This window comes from Sceloporus undulatus, chromosome 6 (genome assembly GCF_019175285.1).
Source record: "Sceloporus undulatus isolate JIND9_A2432 ecotype Alabama chromosome 6, SceUnd_v1.1, whole genome shotgun sequence".
Classification (NCBI taxonomy): domain Eukaryota; kingdom Metazoa; phylum Chordata; class Lepidosauria; order Squamata; family Phrynosomatidae; genus Sceloporus; species Sceloporus undulatus.
The window spans coordinates 120,984,279-121,010,594 of record NC_056527.1 but is presented as its reverse complement, the minus strand read 5'-3'; the positions used below and the strand labels follow the sequence as shown (position 1 = coordinate 121,010,594).

Here is a 26,316-nt window from a genome sequence, read left to right as displayed (position 1 = left end):
GAGTATTTAAATAAGCAAGTGCTGTGGCTGCCAGGGAGCCAGCATGGCCTTGGTTAAGTCACACTCTCTCAGCCGCTGAGGAAGGCAAGGGCAAACCTCCTCTAAACAAATCTGGCCAAGGAAACCCCAGGATAGGGTCCCCAAAAGTCAGCAACGACTTGAAGGCACACAGCAACAACAAACCATACAAACAATCCCACCTCTTTCTAGGCAGGACTGCGCCAGATTAGTATTATGATCTTAGAATCATGGCCCTGGAAGGGATCCCAAAGGTAATCTAGTCTAACCCAGGGCCATGCAGAAATAGACCGCTCAAGCACTCCCAAAAAAGGGCCCTCCTTCCACCTTTGCCAAGCTTTTATCAATATTTCCTGATCTCTCCTCCCTGCTCTTCCTTCTGGTTCTCATGAGGTTCTCTATGGTGACAGCACAATAAAATGTATTTTGACCCTAGGATCATATATATATATATATATATATATATATATATATATATATATATATAGCACCTTTTCCATGTCAACATATTTTTAAGCCAGGAGTGGCTTTGCAGGTCCTGACTGTCCTCCTTGGAATGGCTGGCGCTGGACAGTACGGACCGGGGCTGTTTTTGTCTTTGGAAAATTAGTCCCCTGTTTCTTTACTTCCAAGGGCAAACAGCTGGGTCATTGCAGAGGTGCTGCTTTGGGGGATTAAGCAGAGAATGTGGGGCTTGTTTCAGCACTTAAAAGGCAAAAGCAGGCATGTGGGGTTGCCCTGCTGAGACCAAGGATTGGCGGAACGAGTCCGACTGGTGCAAACCTCTGCCCAGAATTATAAGACGATAACTTGTAAACTGAATTGAATAAACAGCTCTCTCTGGCTTAGGCTGACTAACAGAGCTCCAGGTGGGGAGCCTTTTACCTTTCCCAAGATACCAGGATTGCACTTTGACCTCACTGGCCTTGGCTCCATCCCAGGGAATTCTGGGATTTGCAGTTTCATGAGATTCCCTGCACTGTTGTCATCATAGTGGGCTTTCAAGTCATTTCACGGCGACTCTTAAGGTCCAGAACACACTGCAGAAATAATCCATAATAATATGGATTATAATTATAAAATAATAATCTTGGGGATTGTAGTTTATTGTGGCACCGGAGCTCTCTGCTACAGAATGCTAAATGTCGCGCAAAACTACAGCTCCCAGAATTCCTTAGCATTGAGCCAAGGCAGTTAAAGCGGTGTCAAACCAGATTATTTCTGCAGTGTGTTTTGGTCTGAAGGCAAACCTGGAGCTAGTGTGGCATAGTGGTTTGAGTGCTGGACTACGACTCTGGAGACCAGGGTTTGATTCCCAGCTGGACCATGTATACCCAATGGGTGACTTTGGACAAGTGACACTCTCTCAGCCTTGGAAAGGCAATGGTAAACCTCCTCTGAACCAGTCTTGCCAAGAAAATCCCGTGATAGAGTCACCATGAGTTGGAAACGACTTGAAGGCACACAACAACAGCCACAAAGGCAAACCAATCACAGGGTTTCCTTAGCAAGTTTCTTCAGAGGAGGTTTGCCGTTGCCATTTTCTGAGGCTGAGAGAATGCCACTTGCCCAAGGTCATTCAGTGGGTTTCCATGGTTGAGCCAGGATTTGAATCCTGGTCTCCAGATTCGTAGTCCAAGGCTTAACCACTATGTCAGTCATATGTCAATCAAGTGATATCATGGCACTGTTGTGTCATGCAGTGTAGAAGAGACATTTGACGCAGTTAAGAATCAGTTGCAGAAACTGGAGGTTTCCAGGAAAGAAATCTTACCTTCTGCTTCCATCAGTGGTAGGTTTCGAAACAGGGGCCAAGGGAACCAAAGTGATCTTTCCTGGAAGGGAGGGAAAAGAAGAATTCTTAAGAAGGTGACACAGAAGAGGTTTCAAAGGGATTATAAAACAGGCTAGAATGCTTTCCTGCTGCATAGCGCACTAGAACAACACTTATAAAATTACAAATCCCAGCCTCAAGGTGCTTCTCTGAAGCTGCCTAATATGTAGTAGCACTGCAGAGCTGTAAAGGCTTCCTGTTTTCCTATGCGCCATTGAGTAAAATGTCCTCAGTACCCTCAAGGCACCAGATCCTGTCTGATCTTGGAAGCTAAGCAGCGACAGCCGTGGTTAGGACTTGGAGGGGAGACCGCCAACAAATACCAGGTGCTGAAGGCTGCGTTTCAAAGAAAGGAACTGGCAGAACCATCCCTGAGGATTGCTTCTCTAAAAAAAACCTGAAATTCATGGAGAGGCCATAAGGCAACAGGGAACTTGAAGGCATGCACCTCCCTTCCCTCCCCAAATCCCATAAAGGCTCCAGATCCCAGCTGATCTTGGGTGCTAATAAACAGGGTTGGCCCTAGTTAGTATTTGGATAGGAGACCACCAACGGATTCTAGACTCTGTAGGTTCTATTTCAGAAGAGGGAACTGGCGAGCCACCTCTGAGTCCTCCTTTCCTAAGAAAACCTTATGAAATTCATGGGGTCACCATAGGTTGCAACCTAATTTTGGCGTCCACTGATCATAGATTTTGTACGTATTCAACTGTAGGATCATACATGCATGTATGAACACACAGTTGCAAATGGAAGCTTTAAATCATGTCAAGATGTAGTTGGCAAAGGAAGCAGTTCCCAAATATCATGGGGTTTTCTTGGCAAGTTTCTTTGGAGGGGGTTTGCCACTGCCATCCTCTCAAGTCATAGTCCAACACTTAAAGTACCACACCACGTTCTTTCCTCTTAAATACAGCCTTACAGCATCCGATATTCACTAGTAGTCTCCCGTGCAAGTCCTAACCAGGGCAGACCCTGCTTAGCTTCCAAGATCAGGCAGAATCTGGTGCCTTCAGGGCATTTAGGTCCTCCCTGGAAGATGACCATGGGATAAATGATGTGTTTTTCTGACAGATGTGAGACATTTCCTGGACTGGCTGTAATTGTTGGAGGATGTGACTATCAACTGCCTGTTTTTCTATCACTGGAATTAATCCTGGGGTAACAACCTAAAATGGATGCACCCCAAGGTTGCTTATTAATGCAGCTCTTCAGTCCTTTTTCCTGTTTGTTCACACATTCATTTTTAGGTGTACAACAGCAGTGAGAAATTTTGGCAGGTTTAGTCTAGGAGCTGTTTTTCCCCTTGAAAAGCACCAATGCTATATCTGTCCCCCCCCCCAAAAAAAACCCCCAATGAACATTGTTGATCTTTTGTGCATAAGGTGTATACAAAACATTAACAAATGTTGTGTTTAGTCTTGGGTCCCATCTCCAAGATATCTCATTATGTGGCTGGGTTTCAATAACAGGAATTCAGTTGATTTAAAAAATGTATTTACAAGCTGAAAATGCAGACACAAACTTTTAGGCATTGCATCAGTGCTATCAAGGAAAGTAACTTAAGTCTTAGACATAATGTACTTTTCTTTCTCAGTATAAGTAGTAGAGTAGAATATAGTTGGGAGACAACATGGCATAGTGGATTGAGGGTTGGAGTAGGACTGGAGACCAGGGTTCGAATCCCAGCTTGGTTATGGAAACCCACAGGTGACTTTGAACAAGTCACACACTCTCAGCCTCAGAGGATAGCAATGACAACCCTGCTCTGAAGAATCATACCAAGAAAACCCCATGTTAGGGTCACCATAAATGGGAAAGGTCTTGAAGGTACACAACAACAATGAGAAGAATATAGTTGGAGTAGGAATGCACTTGTCCCTCCATATTTGCTAAGGTTAGGGGCACAAGACCTCCGTGAGTATGGAAAAACCGCAAATAACAAAAACATCATGTTTTTACCTCTCTAGGAATCTCTAGGTCCTCCAGTGCAACTCCGTGGTCAATGTCCAACAGATGCTGACCATAGAACTGCGCCAAAGGAGCTACAAATTCTCTCTAAGAAACTCTAGGTCTTTCATTGCAACTTTTAGTTAAAGTTGACGATAGAGTTGCACTGGAGGACCTAGATATTCCCAGAGAGAACATATTAATCAAATCTGCAAATATCAAAGCCACAAATATGGAGGGACGAGTGTAGTTATTTCAGAGGTGAATTCCCCATTCTTCCAGAGGGGGGAAAAACCTCCATTATGTATTGTTAAAGTTTCGTGGGTCAGTGTTACAAAGGCTCCTGTTTCTGGATATTCTTGTTCTTTCTGATTCTCTAACACATGAGAAGAACAAAAAAAGGAGGGAACTGGAAGAGTCTTACCTTTCGGCAAGCAATGGTGGCCCAAGGGCAAAGCAGGGATTGAGCCAACCCCACTGCAAACAAATATATTGATCCTTAGATTAGGCCGCTGTCATGCCCCATTCAGTCTTTCTCAATGCCATTGTGCTCTGCGGATCAAAGGTATGAATCCCTTCCAGACACACCTGTTGGAAGGAAACCTGGCCAAGGTGCAGCTAAAGAGGTCACTGTGAACTTGATCATCCAAAGAATGGTATGAACCTGTGACTCTTGGCTTCGGAGGCCTCTGGAAATTTCCCAAGATGAAGGAGTCAAGGCCCAGGGCCATCCCCAAATCAGGCTTGGGCTCATTTTTCCTGTCAAAAGGTAGAAAATCTTATCATCCCATCAGGAACCAAAATATAGCAGTTTGGTAGACCTTTTTGCAATCATACGGTGCTTTAACTTTTGGTTTACCGGAGTAAATAAAATTATACAGTAATTTGAAAAGGCCATGAAGTCACTTTCCAAACATGACCATAATGAGTATATTAAAACAGTAACAGTCCAGCAAGCCTGTTTATTGATCTCTAGTGGATTATGAAAGGCCTGGATTGCAACACTTATGACTAACAGTGCAGGTTGCTCAGAGCAAAGATTGTGGGGTTGCCTGAACTGGTTTTCATCCAAGTTAGCTAAAAACACCCAGTGGGGTTCAAGCCGGATGTTTGGGAGGAATAAGCATCCTCAAGGATGTTTTTTGTGTCCCTTGGCACCTCTTGGAATCCCTGAACATCCTTTTCCGTCTGAAAGAGAGGAAAAACCTTGTGAACTGCCGCTCTTAAAAGCCTCCAGGGACAACAATTTACCATCTAAATAGATTGCAAGGTCTCCTTGTTGCTGTTGTTGTGTGCCTTCAAGTCATTTCCAACATACGGCAGCAACCCTTTCATGGGGTTTTCTATGGAAAAATTATCAATTTTTGGAGATCAGACGTGGCGTTCCAGACATCTTGGGGAGGTTGTTTGATTTTTTGGGGACTCCGTGTGACTTCTGGAGGGTCCCCGGCATAAAAGTGGCCCTTGGACCTGCGCATTTGTGCACCCCGGCCTATAGCAATATAAGAAGTGCAAAAGAAAATCTCCCAGTCCAAAAAAGTTTAATGTATCAGCATGAGTCTTTGGAAAACACCAGAATGAACAAGAGGAAGATGGAGTAATTCAAAAGGATATGTGTTAAGAGTCCTCCTTTCTTCCTTTCTCTCTTTTGAAAATGCAAAAGTTTGGGCTTGCAATGGAGAAACTGGTGAAAATGTTGCTCCTTCCTTCCCCCTTCTCACCAAAGTGTGCAAGGCGGCAACATAAAAATCTGGCTAGCCAAAAACTGGTGGTGTTCCTCTGTCTAAAGTCCTATGTGAGGAAGAGTTGTAACTTGTGGAAGGGGGGAGGAAAGGGAAGGAGGTCTGAAGTAATGTCCAATTAACTATATTTTCCTCTTGCTCATTTTGCTGCTCCCAGGAGATCCGCACAGAGCAGCTCCACCCTCCGGTGCTGGGTTTCTCTTGGCATGGATTTCTCTTGCACCACCGAAACTTGCTTGGTTGGTTCTCTGGATAAAGAGAGCCTTTGGTGCAGCTGAGAACATGGAAGGCAGGGTGTGTGAGCAAATGGAGGTGTGCAAGTGGATTTAGGGGGTTATTCAGATGGTGAAAATAACCCAGGTAGAATCCGGGTTGGATCTTTGTTGTTCACATGGATTTCAAATGCATCCGATTTAAGGCTGCCAAAAACCCACTTAGTCTAGGATATTTGATGTCAGGAGTTTTTCAAAGGTGCCATTCAGACTTTTTTTAGCGCACCATTGTGAATAATCTCAGTTATGCATTCTTATTCTTATTTTCAAATAATATTTATTATGTTTTCACATAAACAAATGTGTAATAATCATATTCCGACATACAGTACTTAACAGTGGTCACCTTTTTCTTCATCTTTACACCTTCTTTAAGCTTAACTTTAGTATCCAATTTTCAAAATTCTCTGACTTGATTCTTCATTCCTATTATATCCTTATTCTTATTCTTACTATAATTATTTATATCCCACCATTTCCCCAAAACTGGGACTCAGGGTAGCCCAGATTCAACCCAGGTTATTTTCACCATTTGAATAACCCCCAAGTTTTTCTAAAAGATTCAGATTCTTGGCTGTGTGAATGACCAAGGCAAATAGACCGGACTCCATCTTTATCCACAGTCCTGACACATGTGAGCAACCAAATGCGTAGAAATGTGCAGAGATGCAGTTCCATAAACAACAAACCCAGAATGTGTGAGATTATTTGCATAGTTGGGCTAAAAACAACATGCAAATGACTCCTAACTGAGGAAAGGAAAGCCCCCTTAACCCATACTTTTCCCTATTATTAGGGGACTGTGTAGGTCACTTTTTAGGGGTGCTTTGCAAAGGGACAAGACCATGTCTCCCAACCATCAGGCTATTCTTGGAAACCATGGTACTTTTACACAAGGCTCATATTTCTAGGAACCAACATAAAATAAAGCGATTTTGCCAGTGCTCTTCCTCATTCCTCTGACTTTAGCTCTCAGTCTGAGTCAAGCCTAGAATATTTTAGGCTGAACTCTTTGGCTTTTGTGAACAAATCCTGACCTTTTCCTCAGTTGCACTATGGCTGAGACTAAATGAGGTTGCCACATCTTGCCAGCCCTATGGAAACGAGGGGCAGTGTGTGTGTGGAAAAAGAGAGGCAGCTGGAATAGCATAGCAGTCCAAAGAGATTCCACCTAAATCTTAAGAAGAACCTCCTGATGGTAAGAGCTGTTTGACAATGGGAGACGCTCCCTCGGAGGATGGTGGAGTCTCCTTCTTCAGAGGCTTTTAAACAGAGGCTGGATGGCTATCTGCTGAGGGGGCTTTGAGGGTGTTTTCTTGCAGAGCATGGCCTTTGGGGTCCCTTCCAATTCTGTGATTCAAAGAGGATGAGTAGGGAAAGCCTCCCACTTCCAAAATCTCTCTTCTACCTCTCTGAGTCGCCTGTCTGACCTTCTCTTGGATGCTGCAGGTTAACAGTATGCAACCCCAGAGCGTTGTTTCTTTGGAAAGATTAATGCAATAAAAGTTTGGGAAGTGATATTTGCTGCCATTGTCACTTTCGCTGCTGCTGAAGTTCAAACTGCTGACTTAGTTTTCATCGCTCTGGGAGAACCCTGTGATGTAACTGTGTCTCCAGAACCTTTTGAGGAAATATTTCATCATCTGTATTATTCATCCAAGTATCTGAAGTCACACAGAGATGAGATGGAACCAGTTTGTTTTTCTCTTGCTCTCCAAAGGGCAGGACCTCAAGTCGAGGGATCATATGATAAGAAAGGGAACTTCTTTGAAAGGGAACTTCTTTGGAAGGGAGAAGACAAGTTTGTGGACTTGCCCTGGTTCTCCTTATTAGTTAAATATGTTTCCTGCTTTCCTTCTAATGGTTTCAAGGTGGCATAGATGTTTCTCCTCTCTTCTACTTTATCCTCACAACAACCCTGTGAGGTAGGTCAGGTTGAGATGGAGAGAGTGACTGGCTCATTCACTCAACACGATTCACTTTAACTGCTGTGGCAATATCCCATGGAAACCTGGGATTTGCAGTTCAGGGAGAAGTACCAGCGTGGTATAATGGTTGAGCATTGGACTAAGACTCTGGGAGACCAGGGTTCAAATCTTGGCTTGGCCATTGAAACTTACTGGGTAACCTACTTGGTCAAGTCACACTCTCTCAGCCTCAGAGGATGGCAGTGGGAAACAAATATGGCCATGAAAACCCATGATAGGTTTGCCTTAGGGTAAATAATGTGCTGGCACCATAGAGGTTTGGCCACTCCAAGTTCAGTGGGACTTTGGATCTGCTCTATATTTTAGTCCAAATTTTAAAAGTGTTATCCACGGTGCTGTCCCAAAGTAAGTTCAACATCTTGGACAACTACTTCAAAATTTGGGCTCGAACACAGAGTGCCTTCTCCGGCCCATGCACACTGGAGCCACAAAGCATTGCCAGCTGGAATGCAATGCCTAGTTAGGTCACATCCTGGTGCCTCCTGACTGTGTTGGACTACCAGTCCCATCCTCCCCTGTCAGGGTGGTACGATGAGAATTGTAGTCGTCACACAGCTGGCTAGGTTGCTGGAGGCGGCTTCCTTACAGCCATATTACATGGTTATAGGTGACTGCCTCTCCAGCTTGAATCCCAACTTACAAAATTGCTGTCTAAGGTGCTGATTCCTATCTCTCCAAAATAGGTTCAGACTCTTGGATGTCTGTTGTGTGCCTTTAAGTTGTCAACCCTGTCATGGGCTTTTCTTGGCAAGTTTGTTCAGAGGAGTAGATTTGCCTTTGCCTTCTTCCGAGGCTGAGAGCGTGTGACTTGCCCATGGTCTCCCAGTGGGTTTCGTGGCCAAGTAAGGAATTGAACCCTGGTCTCCAAAGTAATAGTCCAACACTCAGATGACTACACCATGCTGGCATATAGACTCTTTGATAGCTCCTTTAAAATCAGAAGTGAGACCTGAATGGGGTTCACTGCTCTACAGACAAGGAGGCCATCAGTTGTTTTTGCAATGAGTTGCAGAAGAGCTGGTTAATCTGGGCCTGAGGTTTTGTTTTACACATTTGGCTTGCCTCTGTGCATTGCTACCTGAGACCCAAACTGGTCATAACCCGCCGTCCAAGAAGGGTGCAAGCCTGCCCCAGTTCTTTCAGGAAAAAGAGGAACAAATTACATTGTCCTTTGCTTGAGAAACTTTTGGGAGGTGGCAAATGAGCTCAACTCCAGACGGTTGCTCTCAGGGCACAGTTTTGGGGGCCGCACCCGATTCTCAGGAATTTTGGAAATGCAGCATCTCCTTCCTTCCTTTCTGGCAAACATCATCTGACAATCCGCAAAGCCCTGATACTGTTATTGCACCCCTCCCAAAGCGCAAAATGCATCATGCAAGCTTTCAAAGCTTCTCTGGCTTCTTCATGAGGCAAAGAGTCTTGCTTTGTGGATTCACAGTTCCCATCTGGCTAATTCGAAGACTCCTTTCCCACTGTTAAAAGTGGGGAATTCCCCCACCTCCTGTGGCTCAGAAGGTTTTCTGCTTCATAGGGCAGAAATGCTGGTGGGATCCCATCTTTTCCCCCTTTCTTCCATTGCCTTTCCATCTTGGAACAGCTGGTGCAAACTTCCTGCGAATCAAGCTTGCAGGAAGCTGAGTATGTGATGCTCTCCTCCTCTTTTGCACCCATGCCAAGCCTCCTTCCATACAGTTCTGCCTCTGTTGTGGTTCTGTTTTCCGTCTTCTGCTTTGAATTATCTTCTCTTTGCGTGTGTGGTGCATCGGGATGGGGGGGCGCTTCCCCGCATTGCCTGGTCTGCAAACATGTTCTCTGTTCCACGTACAGGAAAGCCTTAAATTATCCCTGCCGGTGTGCATTGCTTGCAGGTTTCTAGATATCACCTCACATGAAATTGAAGGCATAGTCACCATGAGACTGTTTGGGGTATGATCAGAAGGGCCTGAAACCTTGCCATGGTGATATTTTAGCAGCCAACTAAGCTCTGACTCTTAACCTTACTTAGACGTTAAGAATCAGAGCTTTCTTCCTTTCAGTTGGGAAATGGCATTTTGTGTTCCAATGTTTTGAGACTCCCTCAGAAAATGCAAGCCAGGCATTTCTTGGCTTTCAGGACTCTCCTCTCGAAATGCCATTGCTGTGAAGTGAACGGGGTGGAACGCTTGAAACCCCAGAGTTCTCCATTGTAGTAACAAAGTTTTGCATTGGTCTCCTGTGGGTGCTAAACTGTTTGGGAACGATGGTAGGGATCTCTGCTTTCCATCCTGCCAGACTGCCTGGTTCATGGTGGGCACCCTTCCTCTCAAGGATGAGGTCAGTGAAAGGAGGCTGAAAGCTTTCCCATTACGCCTGGGAGATGCTGTTGGCATATTTATGGATCTCAGCTGGGCTCAGCCTTGTACAAGGCTGGGCTCAGGGCCAGAGTCCTCCCAGTGCCATTTTACACTATCCCAGTGATGATGCTAGTACTGTCTCCAAACCCTGGGCATCCTTTAAACACTCTGCTGCAGAAGCAAAGAGATGTGGGCCTTTGCTCTTGCCCTTGCATATCAGAGCATGCAGCATTATTGATCACACTAGCCAAAGTGCAGGACATTATCCCCCTTCTGCAATGACCACAACCTCCTCAGGGCTTGCCGTTTCGTCACAATAGTCCTACATAACCTTCAACATTTTGCAGGTGCAAAGTGGGACATGGGTGGCCAAGCAGCACCAGAGTGTGGTCAAGATGGCAAAAGGTCCTAATGGGGAAGAACGCACACCTAGGAGAGGCTGCATCAGTTTGCTTTTGCTTGAGCCACCTGGGAAGGGCAGAACTCCGCTCTCTCCTTTCCTCTCCCTCTTGCTAAGTTAGCTGAATGCAAATGATTTTTGCAGTTTGAACTCTGTTCATAGCAACTGAAGTAAACTCTGGACAAAGAGGGGGAAAGTGGGAGGAGGAGAGCAAAACTGGGACCTTTTGAGGTTGATGGGAAAAGGTCTGTCCCTGCCAAATTAGAAGAGGTGAAGGGGCTTGTTTCCTTGAAAAGCCACCCAGTGGCTGGTGGAGAGTGCCCTTGCCTGTGCCCAGATGTCAGCAGAAGATGGCTGTTCAAGGGGCCTATCACAGGAAAACCATTAGTCCTTGGGGTGAGGAGTAGGGAGCCATTGCAGAGTTTTGCTACACTGGGCAATGTCGCATATTGGCCAGTGTGTTTTAAAAAGCATGGTTAGAATGAAAAGTTTGCAAACGTTCTGACCTGGATGGCCTTCTTTCTTCTAGGCGTCTTATTATCGGTGTGCCATGCCTTGGAGAACACAACGTCAGTCTTCAATGGTGAGTTGACCATGTCGTAAAATGCAATGTGTTGAACGCGCAATGCTCATTAAGCTTGGTTTTTGCATTTGGCCAGTGGTTGGATTTGGCCAAATCAGGACCAAACCAGGATGTGAGATTTCAGGGCCAAACCATGAAACTTCAGGGACAAAGAATTGGGGGGAAACAAACAACCCCCCCCCACACACACATTTCCCCTATATTTGAATGTCCTGCAATGTTGTGTCATTTTTCTTCCCTCCTGCCAAAACCTGTTTTTTGCACAGCAAGCTGGTTTTCTGTTCAGAAAACAGGTTTCCTGTGCAAAACAGCCAAATCTTTTTCAACACAGAATAATTCCTCTGTAGCCCTTTGGGGGGGGGACCTAAAAAAATGGGGAGAAAACTGAGCAAATAATGAATATACTTTCCATCCCTACCCATGGCCATAGGATTCCCACCCACGGTCAAAACTATTTAATGCAGAGTCCTTTTAAAAAAAGATAGTTGAGAAGATACCCACCAAGTGATGATGGATGCTACTACTTTTCGTTTCCAAAACTCTTGCGAAGCATCCGTTCTCCTAGATGCCCTTCTGTGTCTTCCAAGATACATGGCAACCTTGCTCTTATTTGTATCCTGCATCTGGTGCCAAGTTCCTGAGAATCCCAGCTTGATTTCTCAAAATAGCACTTAATTGTGCTATTAAAAGCGGAAAAAAGCATTTACTACTCGGGGGTCGGGACTTCCCCGTATGTCGACTGAGATGCCAGGACCTCAGCCATCTTGGAAAAACAACACCCCTGCTTAAAAAAGAAAGGTCTCCCTTAATTTAGATAGGTTGCATTTTATTTAATGGCAAGGGAAGGGAGCACTAGAGGGCTTCATCCTGGACTTGAAATGGGCCTCATATGAAAGCTTTGGGGCTTTGCATGTCTTTAGGGTGGCTACAATGGGTCCTTTCAGAGCAAGGGTGGGATCCATGAAGCCCTCCATATGTTATTGGATTACAGCTCCCAGCATTCTTCACTGTTGGCTATGCTATCCAGAACTGCTGGGAGTTGTAGTCCAGCAAGATCTGGAGGGCTGTATGAGTCCCATCGGTGTTTTAGAATAATTGGATGGGCTGAAATAAGGTTGCAACGTAGACTTAAAAGGAAGGCAGAAGACAAAGATTGTCAAACAGATTTGAAGATGTCGGTTTAGCAATTTAAGCTGTTGCATCTCAAACTCTCAATGATACTTGCTTTGGTTGACATTATCAATTTTATTTATCGTTGTTATGTGCCTTCAAGTTATTTTGGACTTATGGTGACCCTAAGGCAAACTTATCATGAGATTTTCTTTGCAAGATTTCTTCAGAAGGGATTTGCCTTTGCCTTCCTCTGAGGCTGAGAGAGTGTGTCTAGTCCAAGGGCACCCAGGGGGTTTCCATGGCTGAGCGGAATTCGAACCCCAGTCTCAGGGTTATAGTCCAATGCTCAAACCACTTCACCATGCTGGCTCTCAGTTTGATTTATCCCTTCCCATTTTTTCTTAATTGCTAACAATCTGGCATAGAGATGTTGTAATTTTTCCTTCCTAGAAACATGCCTTGCTGTTTAAAAAACCTATGAGAAAAAGGATTAAGGTGGCATCTTTCCTAATTTGATCCTTACCAAACAAATTCCAGGATCTAGAGGGGATTTACAGTTAACATTTATTTTTCTGATGTGTGTCTCTGTGTGTGTCTATGGCTACAAGTATAATGTGTGTGTGTGTATCATTCGTTGCCAACCTTGCAAAGAACGCAGGTGTGGCTGCAACTTATCTCTATGTGGTTGCAAAGTCTCTGGCTTGTGCCAGTTTTTGGTGGCATCTCTTTAGGTCCCTCCCAACTATGATTGATGTAACCGCGAAGAAATTGGCTGCTATGAACTCTTATCCCCAGCATTGTTCCTTTGGCGGCTTGGTGTGAACAAAATGCTATCACATTGGAACAAAACTCTTTCCTCATTCCAGTGAGTCTGGATTGACTTACTTGTTTGAGAGTGGGTTATTATACAATGACTTCGTCCCATGCTCTTCAGACTCCGTTTTGCTTGTTACGGAGAGCTTGGGAATGTTTTTTCCCCAGACTATCACACCCCAATTCCCCCTGTCCTAATATTTTCCAGTCCTAATATTTTCTGATTTTAACAGTGTCAGTGGAAGCTTTCAGGATGAGAAATTCATACCCTTTCCCTGCATTTTGGCCATTAACTGCCACAAGAAAACAGACCTGGGGACCAGAGGCAGTCAAGCATTGTTTCTCTTGTTCTTGAGGATTGGGAAACAAGTATAATATTGGAAATGGGCTTCACACATAAGGAAAGAGATCTTGAATGGTGAGATTTGTTCTTTGTGTATCTGTCAACATGATATTTCCCTAGCTAGTCTTGCTACCAATAGTCTTCTAAGGCTGCATCTGCACTGAAGAAATAATCCAGTCGGACACCACTTTAACTGCCATGGCTCCATGCTATGGAATTTTGGGAACTATAGTTTTGTGAGACTTTGTCTAACTGTCTTTTTTGTTAGAGAACTCTGGTGCCACAACAAGCTACAATTCCCAGAATTCCAGAGCATTGAGTTGAAGCAGTTAAAGTCAATCTGGATGCAGACTAAAGTTGCTGTATGAGTGTCTACTGCTTTCACCTGAAGGTGTTGGGAGATGCTGGGCTTCATGTACTCTATGGTGAAGCCACAACTTGGGCTCTGATTTGTGAAGGAAGCCCCGGTGTGTCTGAAGTGGTGCCATGATACTCAAGCTCGGAAGGATGGTGGTGGAGTTTGTTTGTTCCTGCGGGAGAACCATTGGTAAACTTAGTGGTTCCCAAACCTCCTCCGATGTCTTCTCCCTTCTGAAACCTGGCTACTTCAGCTCTTTTCAACTGACGCCAAGGATTGCATGAAGGCTCATCGCCATGCACACAGAGGTCTAAAGTTTTTTCCATGAAGAGCATATTGATGGCATCTCCCTAAAATGAGAGAGTGTGTATCTTTGGTTTTCCATTCCACTTCTCTCACCCATTGAGCTCTAAGTGGAACTGCCATCCTTGGTGTGCAGCACCAAGCAAAGGTCTCCCTCCCTAGAGAGGAGTGGTTTTCAGTGCAATTCTAAAAAAGCAGCAATAGAAGTATAGTGTCTAGATTGTGGGGAGGCATAGTGCTACTCTATTCTGCTTTGGTCAGGCCCCACCTAGAATACCGTGTCCACTTCTGGACACCGGAATTCAAAAAGGATGTTGAGAAGCTGAAGCGTGTTCAAGGAGGGCAATCAAAATGGTGAACGGTCTGGAAACCATGAAGCCCTTTCAGGAGAGGCTTAGGGAGCTGCTGGGTATGTTTAGCCAATGTTCAGGGATTCTGAGAGACGAAGACCAAAACATCTGGAGGATAGAAGATTGAGAACTGCTGCTGTGGGCAATAGTGCAGCCCTCCATATGGTGGTAGTCTGTTACTCCCATCATCCCTAGAAGTGTATGGAGTAGTGGTGGATGCTGGCAGTTGCAGTCTAATAACATCTGGAAGGCTTCCCTTTACACCCTCCTAGATTAGACCCATCCGAATGGCCATCCTTGTTCCAGGGAAATACTTCCTGAAAGTAGCAAGGCTGCCATGAGCTAAATCTTTGCAGTTCTTCCTTTCTTTGAGCGGCTGGGGGTCCTTTCCAGCAAGACTTGGGGCGATTTCCTTGAAAGGCTACTCGGCAGCATGGAAGTGAGACTGAGATCAAAGGACAAACCCAGCTTTACAGGAGGCAGGATTTCTGCTACAGTGGAGCTGTCTGTTCCTAATCACGAATCAGGCGAAGGACGCTTTGTTTGCAGTTGGGGGGTCGGTAAAGATGTTCTGCAGCTGTGAAGTCATTCAGAGAGAACAGTCCTGTAATAACTTCAGTGCCGTCGGAAGGAGGGCAGCTTGCTGGAGTTGCAGCCTGCCTGGCATGTGTCCTCCGCTTCCATCTGCTGGGTGGTATGTCAGTTGTGGCAGATTCACGCTGGATGCATTTCAGAGCCAGAAGGCTCTTCCACATCTATAGGAAACAGAGACATGACGGCGTTAGTCTGGATCACTGTCAGTATGCAAAGGGATCTTGCAGCACCTTTGAGACTAACTGAATGAAAGAAACTGTAGCACAAACTTTCATAGACTTGGTCTCTGTCTTTAAATGCATGGAGTAAACCGAGGTTAAGCTTTCATAGACTTCGTCTCCTTTCTCACATGCATGGAGTGAAAACTGAGCATAAACTTTTGTAGACTTGGTCTTCTTCCTCAGATGCATGGAGTGAACTGAGAATAAGCTTTTGGAGACTTCATCTCTGTCCTCAGATGCATGGAGTAAACTGAATATAAGCTTTCGTAGACTTGGACTCTTTCCTCAGATGCATGGCATGAACTGGGCATAAGCTTCCATAGACTTGGTCTACTTCTGATTGTTAAAACAGAGCATGATAAGCCAGACGTAACTGTGTTTGAGAATAAGGAAGCTTGAATTATAATGTGGCAATCCTCAGGGGAAGAACAGAATTGAAGACAAAGAGAGCAAAACACTATGAAACATCAAGACTCATGAATGTGGAGATTCAGCGCCTCTGGGAAAAGAAAACAATGGCAGTCCCAGTGGTGAGAGAGGCAATGAGAGAAATCTCAAAAGGGCTGACAAAACATCTGGATGAAATCACCAGGGATAGGACCATGTTTGGAGCATGTCACTGACTGCTGGATTCTTGGACAGAATCCGAATCATTCATGGTCAAAACCTCTAGTCAGTTACACCTGGTAGACTGTCAAACCAAGAATCTTCATCACCTTTAACTTTATTTAGACCTCTCAAAACAGCACCATTAAAAGCAGTACAGTGCAAGGTGGTCCTGGGCTGAGGACCTTGGGACCTTCTAAACAACACAGCAGACGAAGGGGGTGATGGGAGTTGTAGTCCAACAAGAAGCCCTCTTGTCTCCCTTCCCTGAGCTAGCAAGAATAATGAGCAAAATGCATATAAAAGGAGGCTTGGATGCTTCATCATGCAAACCGTAGTTCTTGACAAGAGGACTCCTGTTTTCTCTGGCCGCTGGCCACATGGGAGGAGGTACTAGCCACCTGCCTTGTTCAAACATTGTCAGTTTCCGGCAGATAAATATTCCAGGTATTCCTTTTGTTATCTCGTTGCGTTCCAATTCAGTTGAAAAGTCAAGGACATCCTAGCCCTGGTGAAGTCGGGTTGTGTGTGTATATGTGTGTGCATGTGTATATAAACACTCAATTCCTGATGGTACAAAGTCTACCTTATTGTACAAAGACACTCAAACCGGCTTGTCTTTTCATAGTGGTGCCTGTGTGGGTGTGTGTGCGCGCACATTTTTATCTTTTTAAATTATCTGATATTTTAATATGTAATTTGTTTTGATTGTCATGGTAATTTCATTCTATTTTAATGTACTATTTTTAAAAAGTTTTTAATTGTATTGTTTTTTAATGTTGTAAGCTACCCTGAGTCCCAGTCTTGGGAGAAGGGCGGGAGGATGATGGTCATGATCATGATGAGCTTTCAAGTTGCCTCTTGACTTATGGTGATCCCATGAATTTTGCTGAGTGTTCTTAGGCAAGGAAGACTCAGAGGTGGCTTTTGCCAGTTCCTTCTTTTGAGGGAATGGCCAGATTTACAGAATTAAAGCAGTTTGGACACCACTTTAACTGACATGACTTATCCTAAAGAATCCTGGGATTTGTAGTTTGAGGAGGTATTCAGCCTGGTCTGTTAAAGAGCTCTGCTGCCCCATCAAATTACAAATCCCAGGTTTCTGTAACTATGCCTCATATCATTGTTAATTGGTCTTTGTTGAAGTTTCTTCTGTGTATGGTTCATAACACATTAATCTAATACATTGTCTATTTCCCCCCCAATCATAACCAACGTTGAATAAAAATTTAATTTAAAAAAAGTGGTGTCAAACTGCTTTAATTCTTCAGTGTGACTATACCCTGAAATCTAGCTGATGGCACTTGGTATTCCTTGGCCATCTCCCACCCAAGTATTAACCAGTGCTGACCCTGCTTAGCTTCCACAGTCAGATGGTGCTTTTGGAGTCTTTAGGCCCCGTGTGTGTGTGTGTGTGTGTGTAATTTTAAAGGGCATCTCTAACTTGTCCAGAAGCCCCTGGCTTCTCTCCAAGAGAACCATTCAATCTTGCCATCTTGAACAAGAATAGATGGGAATGCTGCCGTTTCATAAGAGCTGAGTAACCTGCCTTTATTTATTTTCAGTTGCCATTTGTGTCCCACTGGCTAATGTGGCAAGTATGTGACCCATAATGTTGACATACTTCACTGGACATTTGACCCAGTTGTTTTCATGCTAAGGGTCGCATGCCCAGCATTGCTGTCGGTGGTTCTTTTTAGCTGCTTCGGCTGCTATCAAGTGGGGAAACCCCCCGGGAGACGTTCAGTAATGGGACTCGGAGGCAGCTTCATTTTGGTGATAAAGATGTGTGTGTGTGTGTGTGTGTGTGTGTGCACATGCGTGTGCCTGTAAATGATGTTTGCATCAAACATAATCTGCCCAAAATGTGTTTCATCAGGTGAGATGCTCCCATCTGCTGCATCAAACACAGAAGACACTGCATTCTCCTTTCCATGTTTGTGGATTTGGGGTGAGAAATAAGGCACAAAATTATACACATTTTTCCACCAGGCAAATAAAAAGGAAGCAACGTATATGCATTTGTATATGTAGAAATGTGCAAACCAAAATTAGGAAGACGTCCATTATTACTAACACTATCATAGGATTTTCTTGGCAAGTTTCTTCAGAGGGGGTTTGCAAGGCAGCTTACCAAATTTAAATTCATTTTACGCCCTCCAGACCCCCTTTTCTTCTTTGCCCTCTGTCTTGCTGGATGTTTTGTTTAGTAGCATCAGTAGCATTGGCATTGAAACTGGCGTTTAGTAGCATCGGCATTGGCATTCTCTCCTTTGGCTTCTGCTCTCCAGGTTGTTCATGAGACTTTTATGAATGGATGAAACTGAAGGGGATCCATTTGGGGAAGGAAAGGAGGCTGCAGAGTTGTCAGCGCTTTCATTTCTGGCATGCGCTAACATTTACAGGCTGTGACTTGTGAGGGGCACAAGCATAGAGGGGGCTTGTTTTGTGTAATCCATCACTCAGTACACGATGGAGCTGCAAAAGGCTGGAAGTCTTGAGGTGTTTCATGTGTGTGTGTGTGGGGGGGGTGTCCATAGGTGTGTTTTTCCTTGCTTCACGCTCTGCCTAGGTTCAAAGAGAAGCAGCTCCGGAGGCTTCTAAGGGGTCAATTCATACATCCCTGATTATTTACCCACCGTCCTGTTGAAAAGCATTTTGTGTCTCTTGGAAAGGTGCATTTTGTAAATATGGCTTTCTGGCAAGTGGATAAAAACCTCCTTTCTTAAGGTGGATGTTCAGTTTCACTTCAAAATGTCAAGCACAAAATATTAAAAGAGGTTTGTGTAGTCTTCAAATAGGAGAGAGAGAAAGATTCAATATGTATTCATGACAGATTCCTACAAAACGAAAAATGTGTTTTAAATTTAGTATCCAACCAGAATGACACCATCTCAAACTTCAAGTGCGAGAGGTGTTGCTTCTCTGGTGGAAAAGGGCAAAGTCCAAACAGTTTCTAGGCCTTTAAAAACCCAAATTCTGGTTCACTACACAACTATACAGCTATTGTTCCACTTTAACGTCCATGGCTGCCTACTGTGGAATCCAATGGTTTGTAGTTTGAGGATGCACTAGTGCTCTCCAGCTGAAAACTGTAAATACTTCTTCCTCAACTGCGAATCCTAGAATGGCAAAGGATGTTGCCTTGGCATTTGAAGTAGTATCAAAGTGCTGTATGTGTGGAGTATTAAAAAGGGCTCCTGAAGTTCACTGTCTGTATGCCAGTGGTCTTTGAAGGCCAGTGTTTGCAGTGAGATGACTGAGTCCAGGACCACTTTGGTGCCTGTAATACCAGAACAACATGCCAAATACTTCAGGATTTTTGTGGGTTGCAGAACGGAGCTTTGTTTGGTGCAGAATTTAGAATAGCTGGTTGCAGAATTTTGCTTTTAGCAAGGAGTATGTAAAGCATGGGGAAAGGGGTGGAGATGTCCTCTGTAACTGTTTTTGTTTTGTGGGAATCACCCACATTTTCTCACCTTCCAGTTTCTTCGTTTTTCATGCTCCATGCACCTCAGCAAGGAAACCAAGGCTGCATCTGCTCTGCAGAAATAATTCAGTTTGACACTGCTTGAACTGTCATACTGCCATCCCTATGTAATCCTGGGATTTGTAGTTTGTTGTGGCACTGGAGCTCACTGACAAGGAAGGCTAAATATCTCACCACACTACAGATCTCAGACGTCCATATTGAGCCATGGCAGTTAAAGTGGTTCCAAACGCCTTGCACCACTTGCTATTCATTTTAGGCCGGAGTTTTCACACTGAATGAACAATATTCAGTGTATTCGCCAACCCTCTTCTCATAACTGCTTAACAGTTCATTTCTTCCTCCTGACTTTAAATAGACTGGTATTAACTTGTTGCATCTGCTTCTCCCATAAATACAAGGCAGTGCAGAGGATAGAGGGGAAAACAGTGCTTGCTCCACTTTACAGATGTTTTCATTCTCCCATCTTCTATTATATGAAGTTTCCAGGGCTATCTATAAATAATCATTCTGCTTCTCATTAGTGATGGAAAGAACCTTTTAAAATGTTCACAAATTGGTGAAAAAATAGTTTTCTCAAGTGTTGGAAAACCCTGATGAGAATTTTACGGTTTGGGATTTATTCTGCGCACACTTTTTTTTGCACAGAGATATTGCTTTCTTTGCAGAAAATGCTGTTTTCTGTACCAAAAAAAGATTATTATGGGGGCATAGAAAAAGTCTCACGCTGTGAATCATCTTCAAAAAGAGCACAGTTTTTGACAATGTTCTTGCAGTGAGGAAAATGAGCGAAAGTATTCATTCTTGTCTGCGATAGACAGACAGACAGACAGACAGACAGAGATCACACGAGTTTCACACCAAAATATTAAAACAGAAAATTTGCAAAGATTTGCATCCCTTGTTCTCCTAGAGAAAGCCTTGCATCACTGGAATAAAATGCAAGCCTTTAAGCTTCAGTGTTACTGAACATGACTCTGTGTCATGCTACTGCAAGTCTTTAAGTGTGTGGGATATTTGCAGCTTGGATATGATACTTTTGGCACCAGAAAGAGTTTTTGTCCAGAATGGAGAAGAATGCAAGGCACGAAATTCTCCAGGCCATGGAATGAAGCCAGGGAAGGAGGGGAATTAATAGGGTAAGCAATAGTGTTTAGATATAGCTCAAGTGTAGCTGAGTGTTTCTTTGAAGACGCTGAGCGTTCCAGTGTTCATGATGGTTTTATCTCTGTTTCATTGCTCAACCTGCACCTGTTTGCTTCCTGATGGGTTTACACTCACTATACACTCATTTCTGTTCATCTGCATTTGGAGAGAGGCAATGAAAGGTTTTCCTCTGGTCATATTTATTGGTTTCATTTATTACTCATATTTCCCCCAAACAATTCTTTGGTGATGCTAATTTTTCCCCGTCCAACCCTGTGTTTTTATCCAAAAATTCTGAGTACAGCTAAGAGCCACTGTGTTAGGTTCCCATTGTTGAACATGATTTAGCAATGGAACAAAGCGGCCTCTTAAGAAATTGTCTTCAATGAGTGTGTGAAGGTTTTCAAATGCGTTTTAATTCCTTCCAGAGTCTCCCTGAAGCTTTCTAGGACGTGGTTTCAATTAGCTTTATGGCCTGGTCTGCTATTAGGTTATTGGAACAGGAACTAAATGGGACTTTGAAATAGGAATTGGGTGTTTTTTAAAAAATACAGGGAGTAATTTGCAAAGTGAGATTTTTTTTCTTCCCCTTATAGAGAATGGCCTGCAACATAAAATGGTTCAGGATGTATGACAATGGAGGTGGGAGGACGGAAGAGGATTTGCCACAGAAGACCACCTCATTGTAATCTATATTTAGTTGCAATGCTTTTGGTTAAAGTTCTGCTGTAGCTCCTGAATATTTAAAATGTCATTTTTGAAAAACAACAACAGGGTCTTGGTTGACATCTTGTTGGTGATGAACACATGCATAAGAAGTGCAAAAGTACTTTGTATGCAACTGAACTCAGCAGGGAAGGGAGGAGAAGGTGGTGATGGAGTCTTACTCTTCCCTATTGATTCAGGCAAAAGTATAATAATAATAATAATAAATAAAAGTTTTATTTTTATACCGCCCTTCCGCAGATCAGGGCGGTTTACAGCATGATAAAATACAAAGTACAACAATACAATAAAAATACAATAAAACAACAACAATATAAAACCCCCGTTAGCCCATCCTCTTTGCCACAGAAGAGGAAGGGAGGCCCACTGGACTTTTAGTCGGGGAATGCACGATGGAAAAGAAAGGTTTTCAAGTCCTTTCTAAATTGGGCCAGGGAGGTAGTCGAGCGGAGCTCTGTGGGCAGCGTGCTCCAAAGGGCTGGGGCGGCGATGGAGAATGTCCTCCTCGTGGTGGAGGACAGCCTAGCCCCTGGCACCCTAAGGAGTTGCTGCCCAGATGTTCTGAGGGTGCGGGACGGAATGTACGGGGAGAGGCGGTCCTTCAGGTATCCTGGGCCCAGGCCATTTAGGGCTTTATAGGTCATCACCAAAAGTAAACTGCTGCAGCCTCTCTTAGCTTATGTGTTCTTCCTTATTAACAATTCATCCCATTTGGATCACTCTCTGATGCTGCTTGGCCACATGGCTCCTGGTTTTCAGCTCTGAAATGTTGGAGCATAAGGCCTAAATACCCCAAAGCCACCAGATTCCCTCTGAACTTGGGAGCCAAGCATAGTCACCCGTTTAGTCCTTGGATAGGAGCCCACGAATGAACACCAGCTCCTGCATGCAGTATTTCAGAGGAAGGAACTGGCAAAACCACCTCCAAATAGTCATTCCCTAAGAGAACCTTGTGAAATTTATGGGGTCGCCATAAGTCGACGGGCGACTATGTCATCTGCTAACAATGTGCACTTGAATTGGTCTGAAACCACTTTCGGCAAGCTGGCCCTTTGGGGTCGTCTTTTTTTCTCTGCTGGTTTTATTGGTGTACAGTGTGGTGGCACTTCTTCTTTTTTTCAGACAAGTCACTTCCTTCCTGTAAAAAATATTTTGAGCCTTAAAAAGAACTGGCTCTCCTGAAATAGACTGTAAGTGTGGCCAGCTCTGTGTCCACCAGCTAATTCTGGGGATGCAGTTATACATGTTCATGTCATTGTCATTGTTTCAATATGAGGAAGCCCACTCAAGTCTTAGAATACTAGAGTTGGAAGAGACCCCAAAGGTCATCCAATCCAACCCCTTTCTTCCATGCAGGAACTCAAAATCAAAGCACCTCCAACAGATGGCCATCCAGCCTCTGTTTAAAAGACCTCCAAAGAAGGAGACTCCATCAACCTCTTGGAGAGGATTAAAATGTTCCCTGGTTTGGTAAAATTGTCCACCCCTCATGTCCATGAAAGCTAGCGTTGTGTAGTGGTTTGAGCATTAGACTAAGACTCTGGAGACCAGGGTTCAAATCCTCATTCAGCCATGGAAACCCACTGGGTGACCTTGGGCAAGTCCCTACAGGAGCTGACCCATTGGATCAGCAAGTGAGTGTAGAGTCAACACATAGCTCAGCCCCATTGATTCAGTGGATCTGTTCTAGTTGAGATTAGCAATAGGATGCTGACCACTGGCCACACTTACAAGACCTCCTAGAATATGATGTGTTACAGGGGCTTGTGCAAAAATTTACACTTCTGCAACAGGTCTTGCACAATCCTGAACAGCACTCCACCCATATGTAACCACTTGGCTAACAGCAGTTTTGAGTGTTGGACTATGACTCTGGAGACCAAGGTTCGAGTCCCAGCTCAGCCGAAACCCACTGGCTGACCTTGGGAAAGTCACACTCTCTCAGCCTCAGAGGAGGGCAAAGGCAAATCCCCTCTAAACAAATGTTGCCAAGAAAACCCATGATAGGTTCACCTTAGGGTCACCATATGTTGGAAACAATTTGGATGCAAACAACAACATGCATGTGGTGTTTTCAGAGTCCTGGTGACAGGAAGCAAGCATAAGGGCAAATCCTTCCCCAAGACATTGCAGCCAAAATGGATGGAGAGGATGCCAATCATGGGAGACGGTCAAGGCCCTGGGATTGGGATGTTGTGGAACTGCACTCCCAGCAGCCTTTCTAACTAATAGTGGAGAGTGTTGGGTGTTGCAGTGCACCAACATTTGAAGGGCCAAATGATTTCCCATCATTGCTCTGGGTTAACAAAGGATGGATGTGAGGTGACTTTATGTCACATAGGTGACATGTTGGGAAGAGCAGACGCTTTTGGTAGGGTCCATGAGTTGCATCTTCTTGCTCAGACTTAAGTTTTATATTGTAACTGGGGGCAGCTGCTGCTTCCCACATCAATGGGATGATCAAACCTGCTCTGGGTTTTAGTGTGAACACGGAAGGAGCCACCCAAGAAGCTGAACTCTTGCCCCCCAAATAGATTTCAGCACCTTGGAGAGGTTTCAGCCATCCTTTTCACACTTCTATGTGAACCAAAGTCTGCACAGGTCTATCCTTGGTATAAGTATTCAAAATGGTTGGTTGTATTTGTTTTGCTGAAGCTTGGTATTAAATGGGCATTAAACACCTATTAGCTTTACAAAAGAGAGGTTCTTATGGGTAGTTCAGAAATTAGCATAGGCCCATTGAAACAATGGAACTTAAAAGTAGTGTTTACTGACCAAGTTCTCATTGATTGAGCAATGCTCTACTTAGGGCCAACAGTTTCTTTTTAAGGCAGAAAGCTGGTAGAACTGGTTGTGTGGATATGGGTCAGGTCAACGCATGCCCTTATTTTGGGACACTTGGAAACAGTCACAATGGGTTCACACAATTCAGAAACTTTTCATTATACCAGGAGCAGTGTTCCAACTATGCAGACAGTGTATTTGGGAGGAAGGAGCTTGCTTTGAAAATATTTCTTCCCTTCTTAACTTTTTTCTTGTCCAAGAAAACCCAACAAAATCACGGAGTCACCATAAGTTGACAGGTGACCTGAAGACGCACATACATAATGTCTGCACCACCTCCAGCAAGTTCAAGCACTGGTCAAGAAAGTCCATCTTAAAGCTGTCTTGGAAAATACCTCTAGGCGGTATGACCTGCACTGATACCAGAATGTCAGATCATCTGCTGACTTACATAGAAACCAGGGAAATGTTTTTTGTGAACAACGTTTGAGAGAATCTCAACCTCCGTTGGTTGGTCAAAGTGAGCCCTCATTTCTGGACTTGGCATGTCTTCACTTGCATTTCTTATAAAGGTTGAAGGAAAGGGTTTTTCAGATGTTCTTGCAATTGATGGCAAGATATTAGTACAATGGATTACTTGTGTGAAGTGCTGTATACCTGGGAATTTAGGGAAATGGTGTTTCTGGTGGTACATTTGGGAAATGACCTTTTAACCGTAGTAGCAATTCAGACAAATCTCAAGACGCATGGCTTTCCAAAAATGTGAGTGATGTCATATTCAGTTACCCTTTTCCTGTGAATGGATATGTGCTTATCCACGCACATTTTTTCCCAGAGAGATGCATGCGTAGGAAGCATTGTTGCTTTGACATTGTTTTGCTTTGGCAGCATGCTATATGAGACATTTTCCTTGCGTTCTGGATCCATACCCTCCAAGGGGATGAGGAAGACACTTTGATTAAAAACTCGGTTCTGAGTGTGATGATTGTTTCTTCCATGCCGGCTGCAAAGGAGCAATTCTGCATGCTGAACCCTGTCGCCAAATAAGTCGGGAACCTTGGGCACCTTTTAAAAAATTCACACTGCAACCCAAAGTGGATTCAGTGCCATTGTGTTTTTGCAAGCTCAGTCCCCTTCCATCTTATGGGAAAAGCATCATACAGTTCAAGAAATTAGTGTCCCAGGTGGGGTTAGTGCAGTCTCTAGGAGAAATTAATACTGTATTTTATATAGAAGTACTTCTGGTGTGGAAATGCTCTTTTTTGGCACAGAGCACTGTTGGGTTTCCAGAATCTGTTAACATCATCATCATCATCATCACTATAATAATAATAATTATTCAGTCAAACATGACTAGAAAATCTTGTCAAGGGAAAACCTTTACCATTGTTGTTGTTGTTGTTGCGTTATCTCAAAGGGTGGAAGGTGCATTTAGATGAAAATGATGTACATTTTTACATACCCTTGCATGCATGCATGAATGAATAATTTCAAACGTTCTCTCCCTGCTGGGCAAGATGACATGGATTTCTTCACAGTTTCAAGTATTTTTTCATACTTTGGGATCTCTTTGTGAAAACAAATCTTGGGGTTCTCCCCCTCACTCACACACACACACACACACTCCCAAGAGTATTGTGCAGAAGGTATAGAAAACAGTATTGGATGTAAGGGACCGTTTCCATTGCAAAATGCTGCTCTTGGTGGATTATTGCAAACAATCCTAAATGCAAATAAAATAAAATGTCAGTCATTGATGTTTTAAATATAAATAATCAGATGGACTCTTGGCCACAGAATGGAAAGCTAACCGACCTTCTCTGTCTTTCTCTTTCTCTTCCTCCATCCATCCCTGTTTCAGGCCCCCCAGTAGCGGCTGCGGTGAGGTCTCACTTCAACACCTGCCCCGATGCCCACAGCCAATTCTGTTTCCACGGCACTTGCAGGTTCTTGGTGCAGGAGGAAAAACCAGCTTGCATGTAAGTTTTGACTCTTTTGCCTCTTGAAAAGCTCACACCAAGGAGAGGGATTTGTCTTTTGTCATGTGCCTTCAGACATTTCTGACTTATGGTGACCCTAAGGCAAACCTATCATGGGTTTTCTGGGCAAGGTTTGTTCAGAGGAGTTTTGCCATTGCCTTCTCCTGAGGCTGAGAGAGTGTGATTTGCCCAAAGTCACCCAGTGGGCTTCCAAGACTGAGTGGGGATCAAGGGCATTTGCAGCTACTCCTGACACTGCAGGGGCCACATTACTGCAGTTTTTGGGAACCAGAAAGTTAAAATCCAGTCACATCTGATCAAATTTTGGTTGCTTAGTTGTGCCCTTGTTGCTGTTGTATGCCTTCAAGTC

At 44.0% G+C, this 26,316-nt stretch overlaps 1 protein-coding gene across 1 annotated transcript in view; it reads left to right on the top strand.

Annotated features, from left to right (window-relative positions):
- The window catches only part of TGFA (transforming growth factor alpha), a 32,872-nt gene that overhangs the window by 1,163 nt on the left and 5,393 nt on the right, over window positions 1-26,316 (top strand). The window contains exons 2-3 of the mRNA XM_042472098.1: window positions 11,067-11,120; window positions 25,829-25,946. Of these exons, the coding sequence (XP_042328032.1) occupies window positions 11,067-11,120; window positions 25,829-25,946 (172 nt within the window). The remainder of the gene's footprint in view (window positions 1-11,066; window positions 11,121-25,828; window positions 25,947-26,316) is intronic.